This window comes from Triturus cristatus, chromosome 10, assembly GCF_964204655.1.
Source record: "Triturus cristatus chromosome 10, aTriCri1.1, whole genome shotgun sequence".
In the NCBI taxonomy this organism is placed as follows: Eukaryota; Metazoa; Chordata; class Amphibia; order Caudata; family Salamandridae; genus Triturus; species Triturus cristatus.
In genome coordinates this window covers 798989296-799003306 of record NC_140593.1, presented here as the reverse complement: position 1 = coordinate 799003306, position 14011 = coordinate 798989296, and the positions used below count along the sequence as shown (strand labels likewise).

General features: G+C 42.8%; 1 protein-coding gene across 3 annotated transcripts in view; it reads left to right on the top strand.

Annotated features, from left to right (window-relative positions):
- The window catches only part of METTL22 (methyltransferase 22, Kin17 lysine), a 145233-nt gene extending 131483 nt beyond the window's left edge, over positions 1–13750 (top strand). For all 3 annotated transcript variants that reach the window (XM_085628339.1, XM_085628337.1, XM_085628338.1), the window contains 2 exons: positions 673–841; positions 12296–13750. In XM_085628339.1, the coding sequence (XP_085484465.1) occupies positions 673–841; positions 12296–12331 (205 nt within the window). In that variant the 3' untranslated portion in view covers positions 12332–13750. The remainder of the gene's footprint in view (positions 1–672; positions 842–12295) is intronic.
- Positions 13751–14011: the final 261 nt, after the last annotated feature.

Sequence of the window (14011 nt, the reverse complement as noted above, 5' to 3'; positions counted from 1 at the left end):
TCTGTGTCTTCCCACTCAAGGCTCAGGGTGACTTTTATTATGCTGCCTGCCATTTCTAATGTCATCAGTGCACACTAACAACATGCTGGAGCTTAAAGGGACCGTGCCAATACAACCAACAGGGACCTTAGTGCTTTGTAGCTCAAAATATGAGAGTTAAAGTGGAGTTTTAAAACATGTATTCTAGGAGGCTGGTACAACCCTTTTAACCACTGAAGGAATGTATACATTTTATGTTCCTTCTTTTTTCATCTCTATAACTATTTGGTCAAAAGAAAAGAATCGGGCGAGCTCATTGCCAGTTTCATGTACACGCGATATGCTTATATTCAGCAGGGATCTTTTCAGTGTGTGTCTGAAGCCAGTGCTGCTTCTCCCACAACAGTGTGACCATTCAAAACAAATCAATTAAAGGTTGAACAACTAGATTTAAGTTGGAAATGTATATCTTCTGAAACATTTTAAATGCATTAAACAGAATGACTCTTAATTTTGTATTGTTACTTTTAACAAAGAACGTCTCACATACAAACCACATACATTGCAAATGTTTTTGTTAAATTTGTAATGTATTACAATATTTATTCATTTTAAACATACAAAAGAAAGGTAAATGGCGTAGAACAAATTCAAGTAAGTCCATTTCTGTAAAGAATTGCTCTTTTCTTGCAGGCTGAACTTCACTTTGCGACATATGGATATAATATGTGATGCTTACAATCATTTTCAAGATTGTTTGAAAAGTATGGAGAGCTTGGTTGATGGAAAGATGAAATTCACTGCTGAGCTGATTAAAACTAATTTTCCCCAGTTCTTTCTATACGAACGGATAGAGCATTTAGTAAGTGACTTTTGTTTCCCATTTATTATGTGATTTGTGCATGACCAGATACTACTGTTAGTAATGGCACAAACCACACAACTACAATTCTGTGTTTAGTGGGTTCAGGCTTTATTCACAGACCAAAGAAAAATGGTACCTGGTTCAGACGCCTCACATCCTATATGTATCAAAATAAAGTACTCATAGGAAACATTACATTTGTTATGTTAGTCAACAACATATAGATCAGTTACTGTTAGTTCATTGTCAATCTCTAATATTAAGCCTCCCAAATACTGGCACCTTTTTTTTAGTTATGAAGGTTGTGCTCATGAAATCTGGATTTATTTAGGTGTAATCATAGGTTAATAATATATTGAAAGCTTGGAATGCCACATTGAGAACATGTCAACACAATAGTTGTCTTTTCCTGTAAAATGAAAAGATTTTAAAGTTTTGAATGTTGTACTGAAAATAGTTTTTTTTTAAATGTTAATTATGTCCAGTCTTAAAATATATTTTTAAAATATATTTTTAATGTATTGTTATTGCTATGTCTATAAAGACAGGTTATTTCCACATCCAATATCCATCAAGTGATCTTAACGAGTTGATTTTAAATTATTCAAAAATTCTCATTGCTGGAAAGTGGGTTATTAGTAATGGTAAGTGTACACCTACCACTGGCAATATGTCCACTAACATGGTACTTCGTCCAAAATAGGCTGTCTATAAACTAGTCCCTGCTGGCACCGAGCAATAAGGCTTAATTTAGGAGACAGGCATGTAATGCATTTAAAAATAACAATACAGTACGATACAACATATATTAAAAATCCTGCACCAATTTATAAAAATAAGATATATTTTTATCTTAAAAATGACTCTAAAACAGCCAAAATCTATGCTTTCTGGTGCTTGGAAACCAAAAGTGCCACCCTGGGACATCTGAACGCGCTTGACCGTGACAAAGTCAAAGTTTAAGGCCAAGTACAATGGAGTCCCGCACGGATACAATAAGTGGGAGGCCCGGGTCACAATTTTACCTTCACACGTAGAAACTTTTCTGGAGCTTTTTCTTCCCAGGGCCTTTGCTGCTCTTCACCAGGCGGTATTCGGTGAGGGTTTGCCGGCTTGACTTTCAGGGAGCTCCTGGTCAAATCCTGGAAGTCGGACCTCTGGAACTCTTCAGCAGGACAAACCTAGAATCAGGACCGGGATGTGGTTGAAGGTGGCCGGCTTTTCCCTCGTGGGCGGGTTGGTCACCTTATGGAACTTTTTTCCAACAGTTCCCAAAACCTTCCCAAACTCCTTGTAGGTTCCAAGTGTCCAAAACAGAAATCCAAGGGAATCTCCTAGATGGTCATTGGAAGGCCTGGACTACACTTCCCACAATGCACTTTGCCAACCCTTTAAAAGTACTCTGGGCGCACTCCAGGAAGGGAGCTCAGGCTAGAGAAGGGTCAGTTAAGCTCTGTTAACCTGTAGCTGCAGGGAATCCTCCCCTTCCTCATTCTTGAAGTCAGGCAAAATCCTCAGAGCCGTAGTACCAGATAGTGCAGCAGGAGCAATGTTCACCAGGCAGACCCTTAGGTGCAGTTTGGATTCCAGCAGGTCAGTCATCCTTCTTCTTGTAGTTTCAGGCAGCAGACCTGAGAGGCAGTGCAGCTCTCATATTTATTTAGTGTCCTCTGGCGAGAAGCAGGAGAGCACTCCTGTCCAATGAGATTCAGGCAACACCCCAAAGCATGACAACTTCTTCCAAAGTGTGGCATAGTTCACAGATTGCCCCTTGGTTCGGCTCCCCCCACTCCCCAGAGGGAGGGGGATAGTGGCAGAACCGGGGGCCTCAGTGGAGGCGACCCACAGGGAGCAGAGCCCGAATGCCAAGGTACATGATTGGTTAGAGATAAAGGAAGGGAGACAAGGAAGGAGCAGGACCACCAGATAATAGGGCTGATATTAGGCCCTCTTTCTCCTGGGAATTTTGTAAGGAGAAGGCCCGACCACCCACCCGCTTAGGAACAAGAATTGGGGGGTGGTGGTCAATTGGGGGGACATTTGTCGCAGAGGCATAGCGGACTTGCAAGAGGTCCTTTTGTGTCGGAAGTGAAGGACAGCAACGGATCCGAGAAGAATAAAAGGAATACAAAAACAGGTTGCGAAGGGGGCACAGACCACAAACAGGGCAGTCAGGACCCAGGGGGCACTGGCAAGCTCCCCAAGGCCCTTGGTTTAAGTGAACCGGAAGTAAACAATTAATTACACAACTGAGGGCAGAGCCTGTGGCATGGAAGAAGTTGGGTACCGGTTACCGGGTCACCTTTGCAGAGATGGGTGGGGGAACAGTCAACCAGGTTTGGCCGGCGGGAAGCACATTGGCTTGCCCAGGTAATAAAGAGGGTACACACCGGAAGTGAAGAAGCACCTGGTTGGGGTGGGAACAAACGCTTACCCGGAAGGAAATGTGTGGACACCGGAAGTGAAAGGTCACCCGGCCGGGTGGGAACCGGCTGGTTACCCGGGAGTGTGTGGAAGCCGGAAGTGAAAGGGTCATCCGGTTGGGTTAGAAGCAGACGCTTACCCAGGGTGTGTGGCAACCAGAAGTAAAAGGTTACCCGGTCAGACTGCAAGCAGAAGCTTGCCCGGAGTGAAAGGGAAGGGTTGCGTCCCCAGGGGATAGGTCACCAGGGCAAAGAGAGCTGCACTGAAGGTAAGGCACAGTGCAGAGCTTATGGGGTAAGGACACAGGCTCGCCGGACAAAGTAATGTTGTGTAAAGGATTGCTTGTAAGTTGGAAATGCCTAATAAACTGCGGCCTCAATTCTTCCATAAAACACTAATTTGTGGTGGTCTGAATTTATTGGGATTCGGGTGGGGCAACCATGTGGGGGGTGCCTTTGCTGAGCCCAATCCTCCCAAAATCCATGATGGTTGAAATTTCAGCAGAGCAGTAAGAGCAAACCAACTCCCAGCGAGGCTCATTACCATAGCTCTCCCCCCCCCCCCCCCCAACATCTTCATATTCCTTCCTTAAGTCTCACATCTGGCAGTAAGAGAGGTGGGCCTGGCTGACAGTCTTGCTTGTCCTGCCCTCCTTTGAAGCGCATGCTTGATGGCACCCCTCCCTGCTCTGGCATTCCTGTGCACTACAGAGCTCTCTCCTTCAGATAGCCCCTGCCTAGCCAGGCCACTTATCCCCTAATTAAGGCAGCTTGGCTAATCCCCTTACGGCTGACCAATCAGGGAAGAGTGCTAGAGGCTGGATTTTGGCTAACAGAAAATAAAGTCTTAGAACGTCTTTCCAGTACAGGTAGGATACATTCAACAATGGTAAGTTGTTGAATTTATCAATACCTTTCTATTCAGTCCTTGAATGATATTTCATCATTTCCTAGCAATAGTTATGCGTCCATAAAATATTGTCATGTTAGCCTATGAGACCAAGTATCTACAGTGGGGAAATGGAATGTGCAAATCCTCCCTCACCAGGGTTTATAAAACATATTTTATAAAGACCCTGCTTATAGGTAGAGGACCCCCCTCCCAGCCCTTGGACCTCCAGGGGAGACCTTGGGGTGCCTAATATGTAAAAAGGATGGAGATGAATGCTTCACAGTGCCCACAGCAGCAAAGTTGACTTTGCAGGAAATTTCGTACACTGTGGACAAATAAAATGGGCAGCTTTCACTCACCAGGGTTTATAAAACATCTTTAATAGGGGCCCTAGAGAGACCTTGAGGGTACCCAATATGTAAAAATAAGGTAGATTATCACTTGTAAAGTGCCCGTGCCACCAAAGTCGGGTTTGCAGTGAATTAACTTTTTAGAAAACAGTGCTTCAATGCAGGACTGCTTTTAAAATTACCTGAGGCTCTCAACAGTGCATACACGCACGTGCAGAAAGGCTGCTGGCCTCTAAAGTGCCAGGCCCTATTGTATACCAGAGACTTATAGGTAGTTTTCATCACCTTGCCCTATTATCTACTAGGGATGTACAGGGTAGGTCATGGCAATTACCAGTGTACCTCAAAACATGCTTGTGTGTTTGACATAGCACTGACCCTGGGCCTGACTAGCAGAGCCCAGGGTGCAGTCAGAGTCAGCTACCACCAATACCAGTCAGCAAAAAGAATTGGGAGTGAACTGCAAATAGGGTGACTTTCCAACACTCATTAAAAAAAAGAAATAACAACACCAAGTTTAAATAATCCCATATCTTACAAATATTCTTACATTGACCCTTTATTTGATAAAATATGGTTTTCTTTCCACATTTGTATATTATATTCTGTTAACCTTGCAGACTACAGAGGTACTTCCGCAGAGCACCACTTCTGGGCTACTCATGAGTGTGCTATTAAACTACATTTAAATCTATTTTTTATTTTGCTCTAAGCTTGCTTTCTGGTGATGCAACACAATCACCAGATACATAGTTTTCTAAAACTCCAGTGTCTAATGTCACATACTGATTATGGGCGTTCAGCCATCCACAAAGGCAATAAATCATTTGAAGTCACAGCACAACCTAATATATGGTCTTGATTCAGTGCATGGTCTGAAGGAATCGCTCAGAGTGTCAAAGGCTCTTATCGTCATCTGATTCTCAGGCCAACAAGCACCCACTTGCCATCTCATATTGAACTACTAAAGAAAAATAAATCCACGCATTTGTCAATGTGTGTGTATTACTGGAGTCTGAAGGGTGCCCCAGTAAGTGGTGTAATGGTCAAATGGTACCTCAATTGTGCATATTTCACTTACTCAATAAATATTTATCTTCAAAAGTATTGTAGTTCTATGGAAGACCAGCGCGTATGTATTCAATCAGCCTTGCCCATAATACATACGAGACATCTATCCATATATCTCACAGAAAACGTATGCAAACTTACTGGTGTATATTGAAGCTGGTACACTGAGTTTTGCTTTTTTTCAGATTTGAACAAGTGAGCAACATTAAGTGTTTTATTAATTTGTTTCCGCCCTGGATCAGGAAAACGCTTTGCGAATTTATTCAGCCCATTGATTTCAAATTTTGCTATGGTCAATCTGAATGAGTATATACAATTTTTTATAGATACCCGTACCCCTATCAGCCTTGGTTAGCGAGCTTTACCACTGCTGATATTTATATAACTTTCTTTTGAAACCTAAGCTGAATTCTTGTTTCAATTTAAAGAATGATTTGAGTGTATAAAGGTGTTAAAAATTGGCAACATCCTTAAGGCCTTTATATTTCCATTTCCATGGTTCCTGAGGGAGATACTTTGAATAATGAGGGTTCCTCCATAAAGGAGTACTCCCAACAACTCCAGGGGAGCAAAGCTTGCTGAGCCATTTATGGTCATTTTTACACATCAAAAAATCAAAGGGGAGGAGTGAAGAGGAAAAAGGTAGAATCGTCCTCCTCTTAATATTGTTATTCAACACAGGGATTCTACCATTTATTACATGGCTCTATACGTACATATGTGTGTGCTATTCTTATTTAAAGTGTTAATCATACGTAAATGATGGTGTCATGAAGGGATCAAAGCACCTCCTCTTAATTTCAGAAAGGGCAATATTTCAAAAATTGTAAAATACCCCTCACACACTGAAACCTGATTCAGTGTCATGCTTCATCATTGGGGTCTTCCCGCCCCTCTACGGGACGGGGCGTGCTACAACCTACGTAGACGCGGGAGCACCAGCCATCTTTCTCCTTTATAGTTTTAAATATTGTGGAGAAACCTCAGTTCTAGAATGTGAGAGCATTTATTTTTTGTCTTGGTATTTCTTTTCATGCTCTTATTTTCATTGCAGGGTTCCTACATATAGATAAACTATAATGTTAAGATAAAAAATCCTCAGATGTAAAAGGTCCACACTAGTGAGGACATCATTAAATTACTTACAGCAGTATATGCTTATCTTATCTAAAGCCATGGTGATGTGCCCTTTGAACATGTCACTCCTTCATTTGTTATCTCACTCACTTTTGCTCATATGCCATACATCTACAAGAGCTGAAATATAAAATTGTGTTCGGGTAATCCCAATGATCAGTAGCTCTGTTGCTGAGTTCTAAGGTATTCCCAAAATTAAAATCTGTATGTAATGTGGGCCCTGTTTTTCTTCACTCCTGATCCCTCTGGCACCCCTACGCAACTCAAGGGGGCCATAGGCCAGGCCTCCACCAGCAGCCCTGTCCCAGTCCTGATCGACGCAGCTGCTGCATTTTCTGTCATCGTTTCAGCACCAGTGGAACATCATCTTGCACAGCGCCCCTTGCTGGTGCTCCAGCACCATCATTGATACAAGCGGCACCAACTATGGATCCGCTGCAGAATTTAGAAAAAGCCATTCTAGTGTGAGCTAGACATAAGACTCAGCAAGTGATGCATCAAGAGTCCCCCTGCAGGCCTTTGCCTTCTGATGAGAACTATGGCAGATCCAACTCCGATACCAATGTTTTGTTTATCATGGTAATGGCAGTGAGTTGGGCAATCTTCTTCACCCACTAGGGTAGATGCCAGGGACTATCTGGCATTGTAGAATGCCTGTGGTCTAGACACCTCATAAGCAGGAATCCCTTCTGCACTCTACCATCAGTGACCACGGTGGTGACCGATGCCTCCTTCCTTGGTTGGGGAGCTCATCATGTGGAGCATAAGTCTCATATCTACCTGCTCGAGCTTCAGGTGATCCTTCTTGCCCAAAAAAAGTGTTACTGTCCTCCTATCCACGGTGGCATAATTTAGAGAATTTCACTTTATGCTTGTTATGCCAAATTCTTGAAACTAAGCCATTACAGCAGTTGTGAAATTACGCTGCCTTTCAGGGTAAAAATATGCTGTGGGAACAAAGCAAACAACCAGAATGTGAGCAGCTGTTTGCACAATCTGTGTTTTTTACTCTATTATTTTTGCACCAAGTAAAACATTTCCTAGCTATCGTAACGGAAAGTTTCAATTCTATTAAGGACTCGGAGGCGAGGATTATGCTTGTTAAAAGCTTACTGACTACCAAGTGGGCCATCTGTAGAACCGGATTGAAGTAGAACTGTTTGAATGTGGAGTCCGAGGACCAGTCCGCAGCACTGAGGATGTCTTCAAGGCGGGCTCCTAGGAAAAAGGCTTTAGAGGCCATCGCATCCCTAGTCGAGCGAGCTCCAAAGGCTCACAGGTTTATCCCCGCTTCCTGCATGACCCATCTTACCCAGCGGGCAATCGTGAGTGAGGTGACAGGAGACAGTATGGAACCCTTGAATATTTTGCACGTGATAGGGATCTTTTGTGACCTAGAAGTGCCCATGTGAATAATGTGGTGTTGGCTGGAAAAGTAGGCAGAGAACCAGTCAAGGACATTGCCAGTGAATCCCATTGGAGACTTCAGGGTGTGTATGAGAGTGGGATGGTCGAATGCGCCATAGGCAACTGAAAGGTCCATCAAAATCAGTAGGTAGAGATCTTCTTGTGTGGTCAAGGAGGCATTGTCTACTATGTGTGAGGTATTGGTCTCCATTCTGCAGCATGGTCTAATGCCAGACTAGTAGTCATGCAGGAGATGGTTAGCACTGATGTGATCTTTAAGTTGAACATAGACTGTTTTTTCAATGATCTTGCAGATGAATGGTAGGTGAGTGATAGGCCAGTAGTCGTTGAGGTTATGATCAAGGTCTAGTGTAGCTTACTTTAGGAGTGGGAGAATCAAGCCAGTCTGAGAGCTTCTGTGAAGATGCCTGAGAGAGGCATTGACAGTGGTAAGTAGAAGTAAGAGAGCATCATCACAGAGAACTTTGATTAAGGATGAGGGTAAGACATCTTCATAACAAGTTGCTTTGAGGGAGTTGCATATGTCTGTGACATATGCGAGAGATAGGACTTTGAAAGCTGACCATTGCGGGATTCTACAGGAAGGGGTGCATGAAAGTGATGAAGCTGGTTTGCTGTTGTCAGGATGCTGTCGGATCTGTATTTTGTTTCATGGAAGAGGAGGTTGATGTCAGTGCACTTATCTGTTTGGTGAGGATAGGTGGATGCAGCAGACGGTTGATTCAGTGCTGGATTGCCTTGAGCAGCGTTCTTCTTCTGTTTGTGGCTTCATTGATGGTTTTGGTATTGTACTTTGTTTTCGCTAATATGATGAGCCGTCTCTGTGTTGCACGGATGGACTTCAGTATTAGAAGGTAATCATGAGTTCTGTTTTTCTTTCATTTTCCTTACTGTCTGCGATGGATTGTTTGTCAAAAATGTCTTTAGAGTACCAGGGTGCTAAAGGTCGTAGCTTGCCCCTGGTTTTGTAAATGGGCCGTGGATGTTTACATAGTTCTCCAAAAATATGTTGAAGTTGTTTAGAAGGGTGTTGGCATTGGACATGGAGCTCATAGGGTAAGCGATGAGTTCAAGAATTACGCTGTCTATGGAGAAGTCTTTGAAGGATCTGAAGGCTTGATCTTCCTTTTTGTGCCGACCTTCATTTGTTGGTAGGACGCTGAACAGGAAGATATGGATGCAAAATGGTCAGTCCTATCATAGGGTACAAGTGGTTTGCATTGCTTTGTTGGTAATTTTGAGAAGACAAGGTCAAGGATGTGGCTTTTGGAGTGTGTTGATTGTGACGTGCTGTTATGTATAGTATCCCTTGGTGATCCCGATACTGTGTAGCAAAAGCTGGCAAAAAAGCCCTCCCCTTAGACTGAAGTGGTCTTGTCTTCCTTAGGAACAGGCCAGTGGTGGTCCTCTCCGAGAAGAATCAGGAGAACACAGATAAGTGTGATCACTTGCACGCTCAATGTTCTATCATTGACGGTGACTAATCTTGGCCACACTGCACTTCTTGCCAGCACAATGTCTCTCTGGGCAGTAAACGCTCCTCCTGAACTTCAGATGAACTATACAGTTAACTGAGGAACAGCAAGCATTATGCATTTTGAGGATTTTTGGAACCTTGCTGTGCAGTAAGGCCCCCCTGTCAAGAAAAAGCAAGTTTGTTTGCACCTACGAGCTAGCGGCCAGCAATATCCTCCTCCTTGTTGTTTGGTAAATCTGTACATGTCAGGAAGATAGAGTGGTCTTCTACATTTCGTAAACAGTTTTCTCTCTCAGCCCATGTATATAATTAATCCTTTACTCGCTCAATGGATGAATGAATCTTTAAACTTTTGATCAAAAAGACATATTCCAATTCTGATTTGAGATTTGGAGATTGTAATGATCTTACCCGGTCGAAGTTCTGCAGGGACGTCAAGCAACACCAACTTCCAATGTAGAAAAAGTCCCAACCTTCCACCCCAACCTACTGCCTCTATCAATCCCTAGAGCACAGAGGTGGTGGCGGAAAGAGGGGAAACAAAACAAGGATAGAGGGGGAAACACAGGAACTGCGGTCTTCTTCCTTCTGCTGTGTCTATGGAACTGTGTCTATGTCCGTGAAAACAGTGTTCTGTAAATGGTAAAAAGAACAATATAAGTGACTCTAACACACCTACGGGGACCCTGGGAAACCCCCCCCCCTTGTGTAGCTTTTCCTATCTGAGTACCTTACTGCTAGAAGCCTTCCACTATCTATAGGGTTGCACAGGAGAACGGAAGAGGTCAGGAAAAGGCAAAGGCTAGTCGTAATTCCCCTTCACTACTGGAGTGGATGCAGTTCGACCCTATAACATAAAAGGGAAAACCATAGACTAGTTCACCAACGGAAATTCTGATGAATCCCAAATTCCCCTTTCCCACTTATCTTACTCGGGGAATCCGGAGGTCATCACAGGTTAGGGAGTCTCACAAGGCTCCTGTAGAGATGTCTTCAGGTTGATTCCGGACAAGACAGCAGGAGAAGAGCTCGTGAAGAAGGAGGGGAGAAAATGGCATAAGCTGGACTTAAGCCTACCTCAGGGATCACTGGTAGGTCCACAGCTCACATCTGGGTTGAAGGGAGACAGGGCAGAGACACCCGGCCGGCCCGCGGGACAAAATCCGGCAAGGTGGGCGGAGCGCTCTGACCCTTGTGCACCCAGGACCCAAACCGGAAGATGCAAGGCCAGCTAATCCGTAAGGAGGGAAGGGACAAAAAGTGGACTGCGGTACCAAAAAGTATAAAACAGAGCTCTGCTAAATGAGAGAAGACTCTCATACATACGTCCGATAAAGGAACGTACTTCCGACCACACGCAAGGAGGACGGGGAAGCAAGGAAGTCCAGTTCTCACGAAACGGACGCCGGAGCGCCCACTCCCAGAGGAACAAACAGGAAACAGGAAACAGGAAGTTCACGGAACAGCCTGCGGGGCAAACACTAAAACGCGAAGCCCCGAGCCTTCCGGATGTCAGGCTTTTCTACTGGCCTGCCGCTATCGCGCATGCGCGATAGCTAGACGCTACAGGTGATTTGTTTACAGCAGCATATCGTTGTTCCCGGCAATCATGACAGAGATTTAGACCTATATCTACAAACTTCTAATGATCTTATTAGCAGCCACCCCTAGTCCAAAAATATTAATGGTCTGGATATTCATTTTTGGTGAGGCAAAAATTGGCCCGCTATTGAAGTGGCAAAAACAATCTGTGTGAAGCAATTGCCATTTTTTGGCTACAGGGAGAAAAATAATACTGCTGAGTAACTTGGCCCAACTATAAACGTGACCTGTGCACGCAGTCACTTAATATTGTACTGGTTATGAATATTTGACCCGTTGATAGCGTAATGTCCTGCCAAAGTGTCAGGCAAGACACGGAGCAGAATGTCTGCATATTCACCATGAGCTGCACCAGCCTCCTATAAGCAAAAAAACTAGACTTGTTGATGTTCAGTGGCAGTTGTCACTGCAGACTTAGAGGCTTTTTTAATCGCATGCAAGATGTTTATATGAAATGGATCTTTGGAACCTGGGAGGATAACAAAGGCGATCACTTATTTGTACCAAGTTGCCTCACCAAAAACCAGGTGTAAAATTTACAGTCAACACGATTATGGTAAGCACAAGGTTAAATGAAAAATTGCTAATACTTTCTTAAGTAAACTACCTTTTTCAGCATTATTTTTTTGAAGATGAAGTCATATGTTTGCGTATACAAAGGTAACTTTCCCATTGAATTGGCTGTATCTTTTTGTAATTATTGTGTAGAATGTTTATGTATTGATTTATTTGTCATAGTCAGTGTAATCTTTCTAATCCATTGGCAGGACAAAGATATTTGAGAAAAAAGTGCTCGGAGGCAATAATTAAAGCCTAGGGAGTAACAACACACGTAACAGGGGGTGTCACCATGGGAGGTTACAAAATTAGACAAGGCGATACTAAGGAGGAACTACTAAGCCTAGTGGACAATGACACAAGTCAATGAAAAATATAGGTAGAGAGTGGGCAGAGCTTCAAGTCCCTACCTGAATACAGCATGCCTCGCAGGGCATGGGCTGCCCAGGCTCTACCTAAAATGTGCTCCATTTGCACCTGTATTCTAATAAGAATGCCTTTCTTTTTTTCCAGGAGCTGTGGAAAGTTAGTGCTGAAGCACTTACCTGACTATGTAAAGAAAAGCCTTATACGCTAACATTCTGAATCTCTAGGTAAACGAGTGACGTCTTCCAGTAAGGTTAAATCTCTGCTACCAGTGTCTGTTAGATCCTGCTGCCAAGGAACTTGAGCATCAGCTATAGATTGAAAATAAATGAATGCCCAAAGGCCAGAAATGTATTATGCTTTGCCATTAACATCCCGGGAGATTCCAGAAGAGTGTACGTTTGCCAGGTGGAGGGTCAGCCTTAACCAGCTGTAGAGGATTGAATTGATCAGAACTCAACACATCGTTGAAAACGTAGGAGTGTAAGTTAATCAGTAGAAACCAGATAACCGTCTTCAGTTTTACGAATGTGGATTTTGGTGATCATCAACCGTATACTTCCTTTTTCTTCCACAACCAATTAAGGAACATGGTGGAACATTCCAAGATACGGCCCTTGACTACTCCGCTGAAAAAGATGCACAAGCATTTCATGAACAATTATGCTGAACACAGCCTTTCAAAATACACACCACGGGGCCTCCTGAAGTCCTCAGCCAGTCCGACCTCTGTGCCAGCATAATTTGCCATATTGTTTTTTTGCTAGAAGAGACCGGTTACAAAGCACTGCGGTAGCTGCAACATGAGTTTTTGTCATGAGTATTTTAGGAGTGGTAATGGAGTCCCACTGTGATGTCAGCATAAATACACACTCTAGGAAAGTTTCTAATGGAAGCATTTTCATGCATGCATGGGTCTTGGAATGGTATCCAGGACACCCCGTTGAGTGGAAGACTGACTATTTTGCTAACTGCATGCATTTTCATCTGGTTCACAGTTATTTTGTAACTTTTTAACTGCAGATCTCTTACTAGAGTGCAAGAAACTGTTGGTGAGGATTTGAAGGCTTTCTTGCATTGAAATACAGTTTATTGTGCTGAACTTTCCTTCTGCTGGGATTTAAGAGCAATAATTTTATTTTAGTGCTTGTTTTACATTGTTTTTTCTTTTATTTGTGTGCATTTTAATTTTATGCAGCCTTATCTTTTTATGCTGTTAGCAAATGCTGTGTAACATAACTAGATCAGTTGTGTTACCTTTAGAAAACATGCTTAACAACATGAAACCTAGATACACTAAACACTTGATAGTGTTATATGCCATGTATCAGTTGGTCTTCATTCAGTAATTGCAGATATTTGCAGCACTTTGTGGAAAGTAGACCCTGTCGGTTAATCCCAATGTAAGGATTTTTCTTGCAACCCCATCTTGGTTTAGGTTTGCAGCTTTGAGATCAGTATCCTGTTTTGTCTGCACTTAAAAGTGAGGAAATTAATTTTTTTAATAAACAAGTTTTGCTGACAATGTATTTATTTTATCTCACAATACGCCTTAATTTTAAACTATTTCAATTGTAATTTAATAAATATAGTTTTACAAGAGTGATTGTGATTTTATTCAGAGTATACTGAAATCATTGAAATATTTACTGGAAAAGAAATGATACATGAGATGACTCTTAAAAGGAATTTCTCAAGTTAACAATGGTTCCATCAATTTGCCCTCATCTGAAACTATTCGTTTTAGAGAAGGAAACTTTATTTGCAGCAGTTTGGCACGTTCGACATATTAGCATGTCATAGAAAAAAGGACTTTCTGCCTTCTAAAGTGAACAGGATCAACAAGTTTCAGAAAAAAATGTT